Here is a 21,507-nt window from a genome sequence, read left to right as displayed (position 1 = left end):
GTTGTTTTTGTAAAGAAAGGTCCAAATAGTTAGTACAAAAGTCACTTGAAAGCGTTATTTTTTGGCTGAACCTAAAATGGAAGTGGGAAGCTCAAAATTGGAGTAGAGGCGGGGGAAGTTGAAATTTGGTGTACAGGCGGGGAAAGCTAAAAATTGAACAAAATTGAACGAGTAGAGACGGGTAAACAAAAGAAGCAGAAACGACGTCATTTTAGCAAAAGTTAAACAAAAACACTCATAACACTTAGAAAAATTTTGGACATCATTTTAGCAAGACATTCATCGCGACATCTCCAAGAATTCTCGCCAACCCTACGCTGTCTCTAGGTCCGCCGGCCACCAGACCTCCGCCGAGTCTTGGGGTGCTGGTCTCACTGTTTCCCATATCTCTCGTGTTCCTGGTGGTGGCACTCACCGTGCCGGCCAGGGTGTCTATGGCATCATGTGCTGCGGTGGCCGCATGTTTGCTCCGACCAAGATCTGGCACCGTTGGCACCGCAGGTCCAAGTTAACAAGAAATGGTATGCCGTGGTTTCTGCCATCGCCGCCTCTACAGTGCCTTCCCTTGTCATGGCATGCAGCCACCGGATCGAGTCTGTCCTGCAAATCCCCTGTGTGATCTCCGATTCTGTTGAGGCCATGGAGAAAACCTCCAATGCTATCAGTCTTCTCAAGAAAATTGGGGCTTGCCTTGATGCTGAGAAGGCTAAGGACAGCCAGGGTTGTCTGATTTTACGGAGGAGCCGGAAAGGGCTGCTTCCATTGTGGCGGAGCTGGTGGAGTTTGGGAGGAAAAGGGTACCTCGGGAGTACTGGAGGGAGACTAAAATTAGGCTAATGGCAACTGCTGGTTTGAGGATGTTGGAGAAAGGAGTTCAAGATAGGATTTTGGAGGCTTGCCGAACCGTGTTGAGGGGCTCGGGTTTCAGGTTTTACGATGATTGGGCATCCGTTATTTCCGGTATGATGCCATTTGGCTTGTGGATTTCTTTTAATTTTGGTTCTCTGATCTGCATTTTGAAGCATGTTTTGTATAATCAATGGTAAGAGTGTTGGAAATTCTAGTGTTTTGCTCTAGTTGGTATGCTAGTGACGTATCTGGACATTGAGAATGTGAACTTTTGCAACCCTGTCTGAGTGGATATAACTTCTTGGTTAGGTGTTTGTTATTGCTTATCTTTTTGGTTTATTCAAATTCAAGTGACAATGTGCTTGCTAAGCAGTCAAAATTTGAACTCTAAGTAAGTAAGGCCAGATTATAGGTAGATTTAGATTTTTGAATTCTGGGTAAAATATACTTGGATGTTGGTCTCATGCTAACTACTGCATTTCCTATTTAATAGCTTGGCAATGCTATATGGGCTTTTATTTAGTCATATTAATTCTTATAAACTGGTTTTGTTAGCATTTAATTCTTGTTATATTTTGAAAGTCTAAAGTTGGATGATCCATTGTTTAGGTTCTGATGAAGGTGTATATGCCTGGGTCGTTGCTAATTATGCCCTTGGCACTCTAGGAGGTGATCCTAAGCAAACAACTGGTATTATTGAACTTGGAGGTGCTTCAGCTCAGGTTGTGAATTTATTTTCAATTGTTAGGTTCTTCTATAGTTAAGACATGCTCATATTCATTGACTTATGTGGAACTCATGTCTGAATTTTTTCTAGTTAGTTGAGTATTTCTTCTACTCATAGGTGAAGCTTTTAGTGTAATGAATGGTGACTTCTTATACATTTGTAATGCCAACTGAAACTGCAAACTAAGTATTGTTATTTTGGTTCTAAATATGATGGGGCTCAAATCTTTCCTTGTCAAAACTGCTATAGTTATTATGATTTTCTTCTATATTTGTTCAAGGAGTTGACATGTAAAATTTTTTTAAAAAAGGTGTTGACATGTATGATGAATCTTGTTAACAGATGCTGAGGAAGTTAAGTAAACAGCTGAATGGTGAGGATTGGATGTGGAACAACCTAAATACCTTGCTGGGCAATAGGATCTATATCAGGATCAATGATGGAGGAACAAGTGTATTGCTTTATGCTGCATATTTTTCCTGTTTTTTAGTCTTTCTTCGCTGAGTGACTATTTTCTGGCTTCTTTCTACTCCGAATGAGACCTTGTGTTTGGATAACTTTCAGTTTTGTGGTTCTTTTTCTTTTTCACCATTTTCTTACTTTTATTTTTTGCATCAACTGTGGCAGGAAAACAAGTTTCTTGTGATGGTGATACGTGATTTGTTAAACCTTTGTGAGATTACAAAAGGCAAAGACAACAAAGTAGTTATTGCAAGTAATATAATGTGAGATGTTAAACTACATTTTCATTATGATAGAGTAGGTAGCAGTAACTAGGCATTCTTATGTGATAACTTTATCTCGGTTAACTATTTGCAAATGAAATTTATTCAGGCAAATGACCGTGAACTCCAGTTTTTGATGGTTGATGGTGATTTCAAGAAGTTTGAAGGAAAATGGTCTGTCAAATCTGGTAAAAGGTAAATTCTGGTGTAACATATTTTGCATCTCCTTCCTGGTGATGTGTGTTTTTGAGGATGATTAAAGATTCAAGTATCATTTGGTTGTTAACATTTTTGGCAATCCATGATGGTTATCCATCTCAACTGTTGCATGAAAATGTAGCCTCTTTAGTTTTGGAGTCTTTATTCAACTAAAATGATATTGTTTACCTTTACATAGCACTGGTAAACATCTTTAGTATGCTTATAGAAGGAATCAACTACAACCTAAACGGCTATGTAATGAGTACTAATATTCTCTTTCATTTAGCAATTGTGTTTAGACATCATTTAACATGTGCAGTTAATTGTTCATGTCTGATCTGCGACAAGATAAGTTAATGGCTAAGTGAGAGGAGTTGGTCTAAAATTTAGTTCTTGTATCTCTTGCCATTAATATTTTTTGAGACAAATTGGAGCACTATATTGAGAAAATTGAGTTGTGACTACATCTAATAACCTTGCCTCAAGGGATTCTCTCCAAGTTTGGAAAATTCTTTATGCTGCCTCAGTTACATCTGATGTTGCATCTCCCACACAGAGATGAAACAATTGAATGTACAAACCATGGTTATGGACTGTAATCCTATTTAGAAGTATTCCTCTGGTTTCTATGGACAAGTTTTGGTTAGTTTCCGAACTGGTATCTTTTGCAGTAGCCTTCCTTTTATTTGGCTTTGTAAGCACCGTAAGCATAGTTTTAGAAGACTATCCTATTAGATCAATATTTGTCTAATTTTTTGTTTATCGATACTGTGGCGACCCCACTTCCCCCTGAGGCGAACCAAAGGGTTGGCGGGCCGTCTGCCCAACTTTCGCCAGAACTCACGCAAGCATTCTAACCCAAATCCTTTCGAAGATTAACCTAATCTATTACAAAACAATTTTTCCCGAATAGGATCATCCTTAAAACCACATTAACTTCAGAGATAGCAGTGATAAATTAGCCAGTCGAGGCCCTTAAACGACCTACGTGCTACGTACCGAAGTATAAGTCGTACCCAACCAGATACATAAATACATAAATCCATAATACAAGCTTACAAGCCAAGTAATTGAATTAGGGTTTACACATTTTTCAGCTTCAAGTCGCAACCCAAAAAGGAAAATACATTATCCCAAATAACACATTACAGCCCACAGAATAAGTTATAGTATTCAAATACAGTCCAAAAAGAAAAACATAAGTAAGCATCCCGCTTTCAGTTTCCAGAACCTGTTAAGGAAAACAATAAACGTGGGGTGAGCTAAAGCTCAGTGGTGCCCCAAAACATGCAATCACATAAATCAAACAACGAGTAATAATTTAATCAAATTGAACAGTTAGGAAAGCGTGTAACAGCACAAGGTAGGATACAGGGGCTCTCAGGAGCCATTTTCCACGCTTGATCAGATACCATCGTAGTTGACCCTCCGTCAACTTTCACTACTTATAGTCCATGTAGATCCACTTATTTTAATCCTAACCCGTCACCGTTCATACCTCTGCTTCGGGCCCGAACTTCGACTACCGACGCAGTATACTCGAGATATACCAGTATAAAATTTGTCGAGGGATTCACCCAACGACGTTATTGTAGTTAGATTCACGCGTCGAGGGATTCACCCAACGACGTAACTACGTTTAGATTTATGGTAGTTAGATTCACGCGTCGAGGGATTCACCCAACGACGTAACTACATTTAGATTTATAAAAAAATGATTCACACAAGCCACCACTCGAACGGCTAGTGCGATAAAGTACACACTGCTCACTTTGATGGATCAAAAACCATTTATTTCATTTTGACAGTTATCACATAGCGAGTTGATAAAGCACTTAACCACATAGGCATAAAACAAGCAGGGACACTCACCAAGAGTGGAGGTCAGATATCAAGTTGGAATCGAATTCCGCGTCCTCCAATACCCTAGAAAACCAGGTTTTAAAACTATAAGTGTTGTTATACGGGTTCTTGGTTTATAAATACAAGGTTATCTAGTACATAACTAGTTTATCTACTCCAAATAAATCAACAATTTCCCTAGAGTTAAACTGATGAAAGTGATGAAATACTTCGTAGGATTTCTTTCTTTCTAGAGGTGCAAACCAGAACCAATTTGCTTTGAATAAGATTTCTTGCCAAACAAGCTTTCTGCGCCGTTTATTTAAAATTATTAAAATCAAGTTTGACCTTTAAAGTACAAATATAACACTTTCAATTTCTATTCAAGTTCCAGGTTTATAACTATAAAGGTTTATCGAGTATATAACTAGTTTATCGTTTCGAAGTAAATTCAAAGATTTACTTAGGTTGAAACTTGGCAAAAGTAGTAAAAATGTTTCTTGTAGTTTTCCCTATAAAAGGTAATTAGTATTATTTTCTTGAGATAAATCGACAAACCACTTAATATCAAAACTAGAAAGATACTTCGAAAGATTTCTTTTAAGCTATGGTTCTTGTAAAAATTGTCACTAAAAACTATTTTATCTAAAATAAAGTTTCTTGCTGAGCAAGTTTCTACATTTTTAATTAAAGCTATTAAAACTCTTATTTTGGAACTTTTCCTACCGACAACTATCCAAGGCAAATCTTCAAGAAAGAAAAGGAATTAAAATAAGACTTGGGGTTTTCAAAAGCTAGAGAAATTATTTTCTATAACTATTAAGGCTAGTTTAAGCTAAAGGAAAATTTATCGAGTTGGAAAATTTTAGGCAAAACACTAGATATTGAGTTTTATAATCTAATACTAGCTGGAAAAATATTTTTGATTAATTTGATCACAGTTACTCGAGTTCGCAAGGTCGAAACGACTTTCACAGTTTTGATTCCATTTCGCAATCATATTATGGATCAAATATGGCAAAATCACATAGCAAATCACTAGGGCTTCGTCAATCATTAGCCCTAGATTTCAACAATTGCATTTCTGATAAAAATAAAATTGAACGACCAAGGCTTCATCAACCATTAGCACTTGGTTTCAGCAAGCCCATCATAAGCAAATAAAAATAAAAGTAAGGCCTCCAAGACATTCCAGCAATTAACTTTCATCATCCAATAGTACTTATAAAGTCATTCAAATGGCCAATGGTTTCATCAATCATTAGCTCTTGACAACCAATACACACTTTCAAATACCAATTCATTCAAAACAAGAACAAAAACTACAACCAACTTGAGATCCAAATGATTCCAAGAATCTAAAATATCCATTAAACTTTCCACTTTTATTTGCTAGAATCACTATACATATAGATTATAATCTGTCCAAACCAAGCTAAAGTAAATAATACACAAATCCAGCAAATAAACTCACCAAAAGTCCCAACCAGTTCGGTCATGCTGGAAAAATATTTTCCTTCAAAAATTGCTTTAGTTCATGTTCCACAAATCAAACAGTTATGAAAATTATACTGTTGTAGAATAGATTTTTAATACTATCACATCCCAGAAGACACTTTTCAGAGATTCAAATCACAAATGGGCCTAATATTCTATCCAAGTCAAGAATTCAGTTTCCTGAGGAAACAGGACATTCAAACAGGACAGCCTACTTTGAGGAATCACGGACAGCAGTACACATGGAGGAAAAATATGACATTTCTACAAAACAAAGGCCCATGACTCTAGTTTCAAATGCCACTGACGGCACCTCAATCGGATTTTCCTACACCAAGATATAAGCATTTTACTGAGACTGGTCAGAGAAATCCGAAAATCTGGAAACTCATTTTTCACTTGTGAAAAACTCCTTTTCCTCTTTTAAAACCATAATACTCTTATTCAAATCATCATACATTTAAGTATGATATTCATACCAGCATATACCAAAGCAAATAACGCTTAATTCCAATAAATTATTCCACCAAAAAGTCCCCATAAATCTGTCATCAGCTAAGATAAAAGTTGCCTGCAATTGATAGTTTATTTATATAGCTTTTGTTCCTAGTTTTCTTCAATTCTTACCTCAGCTCAACATGCAACATGTGATTAGCAAGCCTCAAGCAAATCTTAAACAGCCAATACGAAAATCTGAATTGAAATTCGAAAACAAAACTAATTAAATGCTCACTTCCTTCTCTCGACCAAGCTGGAATATTTTGCAGCAGAAAATTTCCCTCGGTTTCAATCCACAATTCAACTTTTCCTCAGATTTTGCTCCATTAAACTTCACTTAATACTTAAAGCTAATAATCTATATGCAATTTATAACAAAATTTTCCATTTGACAGCAATTACAAATGCAAACAAACATGAAGTCTCTCGGCTATTCCAGAAAATTTCCAGCAGCTAAGTTAGACACAAATCTGGAGTTTCTTCAGCTAAAACCTTGTATTAGGTACTCAAAACCAACATGCATGACTAATTAGTGGAATTACTATCAGCTCTGGTTTAAATCAGGTTCGGACAGCAACTACTATCATCCACAATTCCAGAATTTTGTTCAACCATTCTCGGATGCTCTTGCATGCAGCAAATTCTTTTGTTACATCCTTATTTCTTGCTTAGCCGACTGATTAACCTCATGCAAGACTTAATCATCTGATTTTTAATTAGTCAAGCACCTAACCAAGTGAAAGTCAACCATTTTCCAGCAAATTTCCAGAAACAAACCTCGGTTGTTGTGGCATGAAAACTGATTGCATTGTGATTTTATTTTGGTTTTAACCCATTAATTAACTACATGCAAGGCTCAATTATCTTGTTATTATCTAGTTAGTTATGGTTATAAGCCTAAAGCAATAAGATTAAACCAAATGAAACTACATTATTCAAGATGTGAGAACCCGTAAAACCCTAATATTTTTTCTAGGGTTTATTGCCCCTTAATTGCATAATTTTTGCATTTTCTGGCTTAAAAATATTTTCTGGTAGATTTTATGAGCAGTTCTAGTTTCTAGATGATTTTTCTAGTATTGGAGAATTTTTAGAAAATTAAGAATATATTTTGGACGTGGGACCCACTAGTGCGAAAAGTTCAGAAAAATTCGGCCAATAAGGTTAAGTTTCGGATACTGTGTAAAATTTATCGGGTGTTAAGAGATAAGTAGAGAGTGAGATTTGATTGATGTGAGAGAGAAAAGAAAGGATAGGAATGCATTTATGGTGGTGACAAGTGTCACTATCTCATTGGTTTTACTTTAAGATTTACTATTCACCTTTTGACATTTTTTTTGACTTTTGACCCAATTAAGTAAATATCCTAAAAATTCACCAAAATTCACCATTTTTCCTCTCCTTGTGGCCGGCTCTCTTCCTTGCAAAGAAGAAAGAAATTCTTCAACTTTCTAGCTTCCATTTCACTCAATCTTCCACAACTAATCACCTAGATTAGATTCTACTCCATAAAAACCTTTCTTCTAGTGCTAGTAAGTAGTTTGGTGAAGTTTGTTTGAAGAGCTAAGGTGTCCAACATCTCCCTCTCTCTTGATTTCTTGGTAAGTGATGCTTGAACACTCTACTACACCTAATGATGTTTATGTTATGCTTACAAGTAGCTTGGGTGATGGAATATGTGATTTCTTTCTTGATTTGAAGAGTTTTGGTGAAGTTTTCCATTTTATGATGAATTTTCTGGTTTAATATGAATGGGATGTTGTGGCCTTGTATGATGAATGGTAATGGTTTAAAATGACTCTAGTAGGTGTGAATTATTGATAAATGCAATCAATTTTGGATTTGGATGGAAAAATGGAAAGTTAGGGTTCATAATTCCCTAATTCTGTCCGGTTTTAGATCATAGGGTTAGAGGCCGAATTGGACTTTGCTCAAAACATGAAAGTTGTAGGTATTGATGAGTTTGAAGTGCCTACAAAATGTCAGGTCATTTGGATTTGCGTAGAGTGAGTTATATCGATTTTACTGTTGCTGGTCTGGGTTGCTCAGAATGTGAAAACTGCGCTTGTAATCGTTTGTTTTGACTGGAATTGGTTTGGATTTTGAAGTTGGTGTCTTCTGAGGAAATGTATCTGGATGTCTTAGATAACATATGCCTTTGGAATTTCGGCATTTGGACCTGTATAGACTGAGTTGTGTTCATTATAGCATAGTGCGATTTGGGAACCTGCAATTTCGGTTCTGGATTTGGTATTCTGCATTTTTGACCTAGTTGTGCTAGGATTTGGACTGAGTGGCCTTCTACAATGTTGTAGCCCTGTTTCTTAGCTTCGAAACGGTGGGTCTTACACCCCCATCCGATAACCGTAGTGAATTTGACGCCATTACCGCATTTTAAGGTCAAACACGGTTTTCCTATCAAGGCTTAAGCTAAAGCCATTTTGTAATTTCTGGTTACCAATGATGCTTATTTATGCATATGAAACCCTATTGGGGTTATGTTTAGCATTGTTTTGCGACTCGTTCACGAGTCTTATGGCATTTATTTATATGTTCTAGGAGGAAACGGTGGTTCACGACGCACTTTGGACCGCAGTGCATGAAACATCATTTTCTTGCTTGGTGAGTATACTACTCACTTAATTGTTACTATGTGGCTTGCCTTGAAGGCTTACTTGAATATTGGAATTGATTAAGGTGAGGGTGTACTTAACCGCCCTCACCCCTTTTGATAGTATCACTGATTGGCTACCGTTTTACTGCATTACTGAACTTGATATATTGGATGGTGAATTCCATTTCATGGAAACTGCTTTGGTGTCATTTGGACGAATGTCCAACGGCCTTACTGTATTACTGAGCTCAACCCCGTTTGGTAGTCAATTGGATCGAGCCGGCGAGGGCTTGGTCGTGAAAATTGTCATGCCACGAGAACTGTACTGAGGAACCTTGTAGTAATGAGACTCTTGGTTCCGGTATACTCGAGTATTACCAAAATGACTGAATGGAGTGCGGGCCCGGTTGGGGTATGTTGGGTGGAAGGAATGGAAGTAAAGAGTTGTCTACGGTTGGTTATTCTTTTAACATTGACGGAGGGTCAATGAGGTTGGATCAAGAATATAAGCGAGGAAATGGGCTCTTGAGAGCCGACCATATCCTTTCATTGATTTGCTTTACTTCGGAATTGCATACTTGAATTGAATAGTTATGCTTATGTGATCTTAACTGCTATTGTGATAGTTGCTCACTGGGCTTTAGCTCATTCCGTGTCATTTGTTTTCCTTACAGGAAAATGAAACTTTTGGAAAAGATTGTGATAGTTGGATGACAAGTTGAGCTCTTGTACATGTATTTTGAATAGCTCCTTGAGGGTAAAAACCCTAAGTGTTTGTGTCCACCAATGTTTGGTGTCTAAATGGCTTTTGGTACATGTATGAACTAGACGAATATCTTGGTTTGCCGTTTGGCTTGTAAATGTTGATTTCCAATGTATATATATGCTTGGCCGTGGTTTGGATAAATTTCGGCTTCGATTTTCGTTTTTTTTATTTTGTGATTTTGACTTGTTTGCGCGCAATGGTAAGTTTCGGAACGTAATAGATCGACGTAAACTGAACCGTTAGTCCTGGCGAGAGCTGGGCAGGCAGTCCGCTAACCCCTTTGGTTCGCCTTAGGGGAAGGTGGGGCTGTCACAGGTGGTATCAGAGCCTAGGTTTGAATTAGCCTGGGTGTTATAGGAATGCTTGACTTGAGGATTCTATTGTTTATGCCTATTAAGTGTATTCATGTTATTTCTTCCTTTGTTATAGGATGGATGCGAGTGGTGACCCTAGTGCTAGTCCTTCGGGAGTGAGACCTCCCAGAGCACTCCCAGTGATCCCATATCAGATCAGGCAGAAGGGGGCCGTGGTGCGTTGGAGCCCGGCCAACCGCCTTCGACGGTGTGAGTGCCATGATACTTATGCTTACCCAAACGCCTTAGTTTTGGTGGTAGCGAAGGAGCGTAAGGAGCTTGCTAAGGATAACACTAAGTTGGAAGCTGTGGTTGCTACATTGGAAGTTGAGGTGACTCAGGGTAGGGCAACCAATGAGAAGCAAGCCGCACGTATCATGGAGTTAGAGTATGACGTGCATGAGGCCGAGGACCGAGTTGATGACCTATGCGATCAATTGAGGGATGCACGCGAGCGCGAGGTTAAGCGAGCTCGCAAGGTCAGGGGTCGTGCTGAGGTGATCCTTAGTCTGTGCAACGACGGACTCGAGGAGTCTAGTGATGAGGCCTCGTATGCTGGGGCCGAGGCTGGGGAGGAGTCTACCCCGTCGCCTGGGTCCCAGACCCCGGCAACTGATTAGGCCTTGATCTTTAGGCATCTTTTGGGATAGTGGTGGTTTTGGTATGTACATAGGGATAGGGATAGAGCCTTAACTAACCGTTTTGGATGTAGAGTTAGCTACGTGTAAATTTCTTTTGATAGGCCTATCCTCGGGAGGATCGTTATGTACGTACGTGCCTTGGCCGTACTTGACTGACTGATTGTATATATGTGTTTGGTTTGTATATATGTGTGTTTGTGATTATGCTTGGACTGTATACTTATGTGTTTTTGTGCAAAGTTTAAGTGTTGCTTATATGTTTGTTACTACTTTGGTTTAGTATTCTTGCCTAGACCGAGTGAGACTTATGGAAGGTACTCGAAGTGGTCGGGGACGCGGGCGCGGTATTAGACAACCCGCACCGGTTAGGGAAACGGGGGAAACCTCTACTGGAATCGATCCTGAACCTCAAATAGACCCCCAATGTGCAGATAGCTGCTGCTATGCAGCAAATGACAAACCTACTCGCACAAGTAGTGCAACAACAGGGTCAGAACCCAAACCCTAACCCCGGAAACCCTGGCCATCATATTGAGAGCGAAGATAGAGCTCTAGAACGTTTTCAAAAGTTTTTCCCACCAAAGTTTCTTGGGGGACCCGACCCTGACGTTGCTGAGAAATGGCTTGAGAAGATGGTTGATATATTTGCAGCTCTACATTACCCAGGCGAACGGCAGGTGACTTTTGCCGTGTTTCAACTTGAAGGGGCTGCCCGTTCCTGGTGGAACGTAATTAGGCAGAAATGGGAACGGGAGCAGACACCGAGGACTTGGGTGAACTTCATCCGAGAATTTAATGCCAAGTTTTTCCCTCCTCTAGTCCAGGAGAGGAAGGAGGACGAGTTTATCCGGCTCCGGCAAGGGGCTCAGACTGTGGCGGAGTACGAGAGTCAATTTACCCGCTTGTCCAAATTCGCGCCTGAGCTAATCATGACTGAGCAAAGACGAATTAGGCGCTTTATTCAGGGTTTGAACGTTGAGATCCAGAAAGATCTCGCGGCGGCTCAAATCACTACGTTTAGCGAGGCAATGGAAAAAGCCCAACGAGTAGAAAGTGCACGGCTGCAGGTCCGAAACTTCCAGGCTAAGAAGCGTGGTTTTCCTGGGAGTACATCTGGACAAGGTGAGAAGAGCATTCCCTCTAAGTTTGGACGAGAAACGGGTGGTGGTCGACATTCTGGGTCAGGCAGAGGGACTCCATTCAGGGGTGGTCAAGCTGGGCGAGGACAAAGGGGTAATGATCAGAGTGGCTCGGCTTCGGCACCTCGTGGTCCCTGCGGGCATTGTGGAAAAGCAAATCACACCGAGGATAATTGCTGGAGGAAACAGGGTAAGTGCCTGCGGTGTGGAAGTGCGGACCATCAATTAGCTACTTGCCCGGTCCTGAAACAAGACGGAAAGGGGAGCCAACCATCGTCAAGGACCAATACTGGACCAACCAAGGGAGACGGATCCAAACCTAAAGTTCCAGCTAGGGTGTATTCCTTAGAGCCCCATCAGGTCCCAGAGTCTTCCGAGGTGGTGGAAGGTACGATCCCTATTTTCCACCGCTTTGCCAAAGTTTTAATTGATCCTGGTGCCACTCATTCGTTTGTTAACCCTGATTTCATGTGTGGCATCGATATAAAACTTGCTAGCTTACCATATGACCTAGAAGTTAGTACACCTACGGGGAATCAACGTTTGGTGACTAGTATGGTTTATAGGGATTGCGATGTTTGGGTAGGTGAAAGGAGATTTTTAGGAGACCTGATTAGCTTGTCCATCAAGGGGTACGATGTGATTTTGGGTATGGACTGGCTAGCCAAATATAACGCCCAACTGGATTGTAAAACGAAAATAGTAGAATTTCGCATTCCTGGCGAGGCAACCTTAAGATTAGATATAAGGGGTAGGTTAGCCTCATCTGCTCTAATTTCGGGCATTCGAGCTAGGAAACTGATAAGTAGAGGGGCGCAAGGATTTTTGGCCTTTTTAATTAATACCCCTACGGATAAGTTAAACGTGGAAGATGTGGCCGTAGTGAGAGAATTTCCGGATGTATTTCCTGATGAGTTAGTAGCTTTACCTCCGGAAAGAGAGATAGAATTCTGAATAAATCTTTTACCTGGAACTGCACCTATCTCAAAAACCCCTTACCGAATGGCGCCTGCAGAACTTAAGGAGTTTAAGTTGCAATTGCAAGATCTTTTGGAGCGGGGTTTCATTCACGAGAGTGAGTCTCCTTGGGGAGCTCCTGTTCTATTTGTAAAGAAAAAGGACGGGACCTTGAGAATGTGTATTGACTATAGGGGGCTGAACAACGTTACGATCAAGAATAAATATCCACTGCTCCACATTGATGAGTTGTTCGACCAGCTGCAAGGAGCAGTGGTCTTCTCCAAGTTAGACCTCCGACAAGGATACTACCAGTTGTTGATTAGGAAGGAGGACATTCCGAAAACTGCTTTCAATTCAAGATACGGGCATTACGAGTTCGCCGTTATGCCCTTTGGACTGACCAATGCTCCCGCCGCCTTCATGGACCTAATGCATAGGGTTTTCAAACCCTATCTAGACCGATTTGTCGTTGTGTTCATTGATGACATTTTGGTCTACTCTAAGACACGTGAGGAGCATGAGGAGCATTTGATAGTGGTATTGCAGACATTGAGGGAACATCAGCTGTACGCCAAGTTTAGTAAATGCGAGTTCTGGTTGGAGAAAGTAGCATTTTTGGGTCATGTGATCTTCCACGAAGGTATTTCGGTGGACCCGGCGAAGGTTGAGGCCGTGACAAATTGGAAGAGGCCAGAAACCCCCACGGAAATTCGTAGCTTTTTAGGGCTAGTTGGGTACTACCGACGGTTTATTAAAGATTTTTCTAAACTAGCAGGACCTCTAACTGACCTGACAAAGAAGCATGGCCAGTTTATCTGGAACGGCCGATGCGAAACAAGTTTTCAGGAATTAAAGAAAAGATTGACCATGGCTCCGGTACTGGTCTTGCCAAATGGAGTGGACGGGTTTGCAGTATATGCGGACGCGTCGCGAGAGGGATTGGGATGTGTTTTGATGCAGAATCGGAATGTGATTGCTTTCGCCTCTAGGAAATTGAAGCTTCACGAGCAGAACTACCCGATTCACGATCTGGAATTAGCCGCAGTTGTGTTTGCTCTGAAAAAGTGGAGGCATTACCTATATGGGGTGACTTTCGAAGTGTATTCGGATCACAAAAGTCTTAGATACCTCTTTTCCCAGAAGGAATTAAACATGAGGCAACGAAGGTGGATGGAATTTCTGGAAGATTACGACTGTACAATCAATTACCATCCGGGAAAGGCAAATGTGGTAGCAGATGCCTTGAGTCGTAAGGTGCAAGTAGCAGGGCTAATGATTAAGGAGTGGGATTTGCTAGAATCCGTGTGCGAGTGGAAACCCTGTCTAGGGAGCCATAAGGTGATATTTGGCAATGTTAGGGTTACCTCCACTTTACTGGAACGTATTAAAGAGGCACAAAAAGAAAATTTGATGGTACAGAAATGGAGAGAGAAAGTGGATAAGGGAGAAACTACGGACTTTAATTTGAGTCCTGAGGGTATTTTAAAATATCGGAACCGAATAGTGGTACCGAAGGTGGAGTCGTTGAAAATGGAGATTCTGGAGGAAGCTCATCGGTCCAAGTATACAATCCATCCGGGCAGCAGCAAGATGTATCAAGATCTAAAAGGAACCTATTGGTGGGACAACATGAAGAAGGAAGTCGCTCAGTACGTGCAGAAATGTCTCATTTGCCAGCAAGTGAAGGCAGAGCATCAAAAACCATCGGGTCTGTTACAACCCTTGGAGATACCCGAGTGGAAGTGGGAAAACATCACCATGGACTTCGTTTCAGGTTTACCGAGGACGCAAAGAGGACACGATGCCGTTTAGGTGATCGTTGATCGATTAACCAAGTCGGCCCATTTCTTGCCGGTGAACATGAAGTATTCAATGGACAAGTTAGCTCGACTGTACATGGATGAGGTTGTAAGACTACACGGTGTTCCTGTGAGCATCGTTTCCGATCGGGATCCGCGGTTTGTATCACGATTTTGGCAGAAGTTCCAAGAAACCCTGGGGACGAAACTCAATTTGAGCACGACCTATCATCCTCAGACGGATGGCCAGTCAGAACGGACTATTCAAACTCTCGAGGACATGCTACGAACGTGCATTCTGGACTTTGGTGGCAACTGGGGTCAGCACATGACCTTGGTAGAGTTTGCGTACAACAATAGCTTCCATTCGTCAATTCAAATGGCTCCGTACGAAGCTCTCTACGGACGCAAGTGCCGGTCACCGATTTACTGGGATGAAGTTGGTGAAAAGAAAGCACTAGACTCGGCAACCATTCCATGGATGGAAGAGGCTCAGGAAAAGGTCAAGTTGATACGGCAACGACTTCAAACAGCTCAGAGTCGACAAAAGAGCTACGCAGATAACCGAAGAAAAGATTTGGAATTTGAAGTTGGAGAACATGTATTTCTCAAAATCACACCCTTACGAAGTCTTACAACGGGTAAAGGAAAGAAGCTTCAACCGCGGTACGTCGGACCCTACAAGATCCTTCAGAGGGTTGGAACGGTCGCGTATCGATTGGAACTGCCATCCAGTCTATCTCGAATCCATGATGTATTTCACGTCTCGATGCTAAAGAAGTATCATCCAGACCCATCCCATATATTGCAACCGGAGGAGATTGAAGTGGACGAATCACTGGCCTATGAAGAGAAACCGGTCCAAGTGCTCGATCGGAAAGTCAAAGAGCTCAGAAACAAGCGGATTCCACTAGTGAAGGTGCTATGGAGAAACCACGGAGTTGAGGAAGCCACCTGGGAGATGGAAGAGGAAATGCGAAAGAAATACCCAAACCTTTTCGGGAATTAAGGTGAGAAATTTCGAGGACGAAATTCTTTTAAGGGGGGGAGAGTGTGAGAACCCGTAAAACCCTAATATTTTTCCTAGGGTTTATTGCCCCTTAATTGCATAATTTTTGCATTTTCTGGCTTAGAAATATTTTCTGGTAGATTTTATGAGCAGTTCTAGTTTCTAGATGATTTTTCTAGTATTGGAGAATTTTTAGAAAATTAAGAATATATTTTGGACGTGGGACCCACTAGTGCGAAAAGTTCAGAAAAATTCGGCCAATAAGGTTAAGTTTCGGATACTGTGTAAAATTTATCGGGTGTTAAGAGATAAGTAGAGAGTGAGATTTGATTGATGTGAGAGAGAAAAGAAAGGATAGGAATGCATTTATGGTGGTGACAAGTGTCACTATCTCATTGGTTTTACTTTAAGATTTACTATTCACCTTTTGACATTTTTTTTGACTTTTGACCCAATTAAGTAAATATCCTAAAAATTCACCAAAATTCACCATTTTTCCTCTCCTTGTGGCCGGCTCTCTTCCTTGCAAAGAAGAAAGAAATTCTTCAACTTTCTAGCTTCCATTTCACTCAATCTTCCACAACTAATCACCTAGATTAGATTCTACTCCATAAAAACCTTTCTTCTAGTGCTAGTAAGTAGTTTGGTGAAGTTTGTTTGAAGAGCTAAGGTGTCCAACATCTCCCTCTCTCTTGATTTCTTGGTAAGTGATGCTTGAACACTCTACTACACCTAATGATGTTTATGTTATGCTTACAAGTAGCTTGGGTGATGGAATATGTGATTTCTTTCTTGATTTGAAGAGTTTTGGTGAAGTTTTCCATTTTATGATGAATTTTCTGGTTTAATATGAATGGGATGTTGTGGCCTTGTATGATGAATGGTAATGGTTTAAAATGACTCTAGTAGGTGTGAATTATTGATAAATGCAATCAATTTTGGATTTGGATGGAAAAATGGAAAGTTAGGGTTCATAATTCCCTAATTCTGTCCGGTTTTAGATCATAGGGTTAGAGGCCGAATTGGACTTTACTCAAAACATGAAAGTTGTAGGTATTGATGAGTTTGAAGTGCCTACAAAATGTCAGGTCATTTGGATTTGCGTAGAGTGAGTTATATCGATTTTACTGTTGCTGGTCTGGGTTGCTCAGAATGTGAAAACTGCGCTTGTAATCGTTTGTTTTGACTGGAATTGGTTTGGATTTTGAAGTTGGTGTCTTCTGAGGAAATGTATCTGGATGTCTTAGATAACATATGCCTTTGGAATTTCGGCATTTGGACCTGTATAGACTGAGTTGTGTTCATTATAGCATAGTGCGATTTGGGAACCTGCAATTTCGGTTCTGGATTTGGTATTCTGCATTTTTGACCTAGTTGTGCTAGGATTTGGACTGAGTGGCCTTCTACAATGTTGTAGCCCTGTTTCTTAGCTTCGAAACGGTGGGTCTTACACCCCCATCCGATAACCGTAGTGAATTTGACGCCATTACCGCATTTTAAGGTCAAACACGGTTTTCCTATCAAGGCTTAAGCTAAAGCCATTTTGTAATTTCTGGTTACCAATGATGCTTATTTATGCATATGAAACCCTATTGGGGTTATGTTTAGCATTGTTTTGCGACTCGTTCACGAGTCTTATGGCACTTATTTATATGTTCTAGGAGGAAACGGTGGTTCACGACGCACTTTGGACCGCAGTGCATGAAACATCATTTTCTTGCTTGGTGAGTATACTACTCACTTAATTGTTACTATGTGGCTTTGCTAAATGTATATGGGAAATTACTGATTAACATAGTGTGAAAATAATGGAACAGAATAATAAAATTTAATATGAAATTAAGTAAAAATCTTGACAATTCCATGACTGGAGTTTGTTATGTATTACAATTTACAATAATCAAATTGTTTATGGTTTATGAATCAGTACGTGTATCAAATAGATTTAGTGTTTCATGCATGTATTAGTAAACCATTTTGGTTATTTGATCAACTAGTTTATTATTAACTAGTAAACCAATTGGTTGACTGGAGTTTATTATTAATTACAATAGTCACATTGTTTATGGTTTATGAATCGGTACTTGTACCAAAAACATTTAGTGTGTCATGCATGTATTAGCAAACTATTTTGGTTATTTGATCAACTAAACAGTATTGTTAGGTCTTGTCAAACCATAATTCGTACATAATTCATAAAATTATTAAAATAATACCAAAAATATTTACATCAAAAGATTTTTTTTGAATCATAAACATATTTTTAATAAGCTTTTTAGTTTTTGGACATTAATTTTTTGTAGAGATAAAAAAAAAACCTGTGTTAGTAAACAACATTATCAAAAAACACTAAAATTTCATATTCTAAAGTTTTAATGCAACAAATAAAGTTTTAATACAACTTATGAGCTAAAAACTCAAAATAATAAACAACTTTAATTACACAAAGATAGCGAAAAGAAAAAGAGATATACTAGAGAGGCGTTGTTTTTGTAAAGAAAGGTCCAAATAGTTAGTACAAAAGTCACTTGAAAGCGTTATTTTTTGGCTGAACCTAAAATGGAAGTGGGAAGCTCAAAATTGGAGTAGAGGCGGGGGAAGTTGAAATTTGGTGTACAGGCGGGGAAAGCTAAAAATTGAACAAAATTGAACGAGTAGAGACGGGTAAACAAAAGAAGCAGAAACGACGTCATTTTAGCAAAAGTTAAACAAAAACACTCATAACACTTAGAAAAATTTTGGACATCATTTTAGCAAGACATTCATCGCGACATCTCCAAGAATTCTCGCCAACCCTACGCTGTCTCTAGGTCCGCCGGCCACCAGACCTCCGCCGAGTCTTGGGGTGCTGGTCTCACTGTTTCCCATATCTCTCGTGTTCCTGGTGGTGGCACTCACCGTGCCGGCCAGGGTGTCTATGGCATCATGTGCTGCGGTGGCCGCATGTTTGCTCCGACCAAGATCTGGCACCGTTGGCACCGCAGGTCCAAGTTAACAAGAAATGGTATGCCGTGGTTTCTGCCATCGCCGCCTCTACAGTGCCTTCCCTTGTCATGGCATGCAGCCACCGGATCGAGTCTGTCCTGCAAATCCCCTGTGTGATCTCCGATTCTGTTGAGGCCATGGAGAAAACCTCCAATGCTATCAGTCTTCTCAAGAAAATTGGGGCTTGCCTTGATGCTGAGAAGGCTAAGGACAGCCAGGGTTGTCTGATTTTACGGAGGAGCCGGAAAGGGCTGCTTCCATTGTGGCGGAGCTGGTGGAGTTTGGGAGGAAAAGGGTACCTCGGGAGTACTGGAGGGAGACTAAAATTAGGCTAATGGCAACTGCTGGTTTGAGGATGTTGGAGAAAGGAGTTCAAGATAGGATTTTGGAGGCTTGCCGAACCGTGTTGAGGGGCTCGGGTTTCAGGTTTTACGATGATTGGGCATCCGTTATTTCCGGTATGATGCCATTTGGCTTGTGGATTTCTTTTAATTTTGGTTCTCTGATCTGCATTTTGAAGCATGTTTTGTATAATCAATGGTAAGAGTGTTGGAAATTCTAGTGTTTTGCTCTAGTTGGTATGCTAGTGACGTATCTGGACATTGAGAATGTGAACTTTTGCAACCCTGTCTGAGTGGATATAACTTCTTGGTTAGGTGTTTGTTATTGCTTATCTTTTTGGTTTATTCAACTTCAAGTGACAATGTGCTTGCTAAGCAGTCAAAATTTGAACTCTAAGTAAGTAAGGCCAGATTATAGGTAGATTTAGATTTTTGAATTCTGGGTAAAATATACTTGGATGTTGGTCTCATGCTAACTACTGCATTTCCTATTTAATAGCTTGGCAATGCTATATGGGCTTTTATTTAGTCATATTAATTCTTATAAACTGGTTTTGTTAGCATTTAATTCTTGTTATATTTTGAAAGTCTAAAGTTGGATGATCCATTGTTTAGGTTCTGATGAAGGTGTATATGCCTGGGTCGTTGCTAATTATGCCCTTGGCACTCTAGGAGGTGATCCTAAGCAAACAACTGGTATTATTGAACTTGGAGGTGCTTCAGCTCAGGTTGTGAATTTATTTTCAATTGTTAGGTTCTTCTATAGTTAAGACATGCTCATATTCATTGACTTATGTGGAACTCATGTCTGAATTTTTTCTAGTTAGTTGAGTATTTCTTCTACTCATAGGTGAAGCTTTTAGTGTAATGAATGGTGACTTCTTATACATTTGTAATGCCAACTGAAACTGCAAACTAAGTATTGTTATTTTGGTTCTAAATATGATGGGGCTCAAATCTTTCCTTGTCAAAACTGCTATAGTTATTATGATTTTCTTCTATATTTGTTCAAGGAGTTGACATGTAAAATTTTTTTAAAAAAGGTGTTGACATGTATGATGAATCTTGTTAACAGATGCTGAGGAAGTTAAGTAAACAGCTGAATGGTGAGGATTGGATGTGGAACAACCTAAATACCTTGCTGGGCAATAGGATCTATATCAGGATCAATGATGGAGGAACAAGTGTATTGCTTTATGCTGCATATTTTTCCTGTTTTTTAGTCTTTCTTCGCTGAGTGACTATTTTCTGGCTTCTTTCTACTCCGAATGAGACCTTGTGTTTGGATAACTTTCAGTTTTGTGGTTCTTTTTCTTTTTCACCATTTTCTTACTTTTATTTTTTGCATCAACTGTGGCAGGAAAACAAGTTTCTTGTGATGGTGATACGTGATTTGTTAAACCTTTGTGAGATTACAAAAGGCAAAGACAACAAAGTAGTTATTGCAAGTAATATAATGTGAGATGTTAAACTACATTTTCATTATGATAGAGTAGGTAGCAGTAACTAGGCATTCTTATGTGATAACTTTATCTCGGTTAACTATTTGCAAATGAAATTTATTCAGGCAAATGACCGTGAACTCCAGTTTTTGATGGTTGATGGTGATTTCAAGAAGTTTGAAGGAAAATGGTCTGTCAAATCTGGTAAAAGGTAAATTCTGGTGTAACATATTTTGCATCTCCTTCCTGGTGATGTGTGTTTTTGAGGATGATTAAAGATTCAAGTATCATTTGGTTGTTAACATTTTTGGCAATCCATGATGGTTATCCATCTCAACTGTTGCATGAAAATGTAGCCTCTTTAGTTTTGGAGTCTTTATTCAACTAAAATGATATTGTTTACCTTTACATAGCACTGGTAAACATCTTTAGTATGCTTATAGAAGGAATCAACTACAACCTAAACGGCTATGTAATGAGTACTAATATTCTCTTTCATTTAGCAATTGTGTTTAGACATCATTTAACATGTGCAGTTAATTGTTCATGTCTGATCTGCGACAAGATAAGTTAATGGCTAAGTGAGAGGAGTTGGTCTAAAATTTAGTTCTTGTATCTCTTGCCATTAATATTTTTTGAGACAAATTGGAGCACTATATTGAGAAAATTGAGTTGTGACTACATCTAATAACCTTGCCTCAAGGGATTCTCTCCAAGTTTGGAAAATTCTTTATGCTGCCTCAGTTACATCTGATGTTGCATCTCCCACACAGAGATGAAACAATTGAATGTACAAACCATGGTTATGGACTGTAATCCTATTTAGAAGTATTCCTCTGGTTTCTATGGACAAGTTTTGGTTAGTTTCCGAACTGGTATCTTTTGCAGTAGCCTTCCTTTTATTTGGCTTTGTAAGCACCGTAAGCATAGTTTTAGAAGACTATCCTATTAGATCAATATTTGTCTAATTTTTTGTTTATCGATACTGTGGCGACCCCACTTCCCCCTGAGGCGAACCAAAGGGTTGGCGGGCCGTCTGCCCAACTCTCGCCAGAACTCACGCAAGCATTCTAACCCAAATCCTTTCGAAGATTAACCTAATCTATTACAAAACAATTT

At 39.6% G+C, this 21,507-nt stretch overlaps 2 protein-coding genes across 2 annotated transcripts; both read left to right on the top strand.

Annotated features, from left to right (window-relative positions):
• The first annotated feature begins 801 nt into the window (after positions 1 to 801).
• Positions 802 to 2,495, top strand: LOC113724464 (probable apyrase 4). The gene is made up of 5 exons (XM_027247365.2): positions 802 to 960; positions 1,459 to 1,571; positions 1,919 to 2,029; positions 2,204 to 2,301; positions 2,411 to 2,495. The coding sequence occupies exons 1-5, from the start codon at positions 837 to 839 to the stop codon at positions 2,436 to 2,438; spliced, it is 474 nt and encodes a 157-aa protein (XP_027103166.1). The 5' UTR covers positions 802 to 836; the 3' UTR covers positions 2,439 to 2,495.
• Positions 2,496 to 18,901: 16,406 nt separating this feature from the next.
• Positions 18,902 to 20,598, top strand: LOC113727404 (probable apyrase 4). Its single transcript, XM_027251553.2, has 5 exons — positions 18,902 to 19,063; positions 19,562 to 19,674; positions 20,022 to 20,132; positions 20,307 to 20,404; positions 20,514 to 20,598. Exons 1-5 carry the CDS (start codon positions 18,940 to 18,942, stop codon positions 20,539 to 20,541), a joined length of 474 nt encoding a protein of 157 aa, XP_027107354.1. The 5' UTR covers positions 18,902 to 18,939; the 3' UTR covers positions 20,542 to 20,598.
• Positions 20,599 to 21,507: the final 909 nt, after the last annotated feature.

Source organism: Coffea arabica, chromosome 2c (genome assembly GCF_036785885.1).
Source record: "Coffea arabica cultivar ET-39 chromosome 2c, Coffea Arabica ET-39 HiFi, whole genome shotgun sequence".
Classification (NCBI taxonomy): domain Eukaryota; kingdom Viridiplantae; phylum Streptophyta; class Magnoliopsida; order Gentianales; family Rubiaceae; genus Coffea; species Coffea arabica.
Note: the sequence above shows the minus strand (reverse complement) of the source record. Positions and strands in the feature narration are given on the sequence as shown.

Bases quoted from the DNA above. Each gene is read 5' to 3' on its own strand.
- LOC113727404 (XM_027251553.2), top strand. From the start codon at position 18,940: ATGGCAACTGCTGGTTTGAGGATGTTGGAGAAAGGAGTTCAAGATAGG. The intron at 19,675-20,021 runs GTTGTGAATTTA...TCTTGTTAACAG, and splicing joins TTGGAGGTGCTTCAGCTCAG to ATGCTGAGGAAGTTAAGTAA. The intron at 20,133-20,306 runs GTATTGCTTTAT...CAACTGTGGCAG, and splicing joins TCAATGATGGAGGAACAAGT to GAAAACAAGTTTCTTGTGAT.
- LOC113724464 (XM_027247365.2), top strand. From the start codon at position 837: ATGGCAACTGCTGGTTTGAGGATGTTGGAGAAAGGAGTTCAAGATAGG. The intron at 961-1,458 runs GTATGATGCCAT...TCCATTGTTTAG, and splicing joins TTGGGCATCCGTTATTTCCG to GTTCTGATGAAGGTGTATAT. The intron at 2,302-2,410 runs GTGAGATGTTAA...AAATTTATTCAG, and splicing joins GTTATTGCAAGTAATATAAT to GCAAATGACCGTGAACTCCA.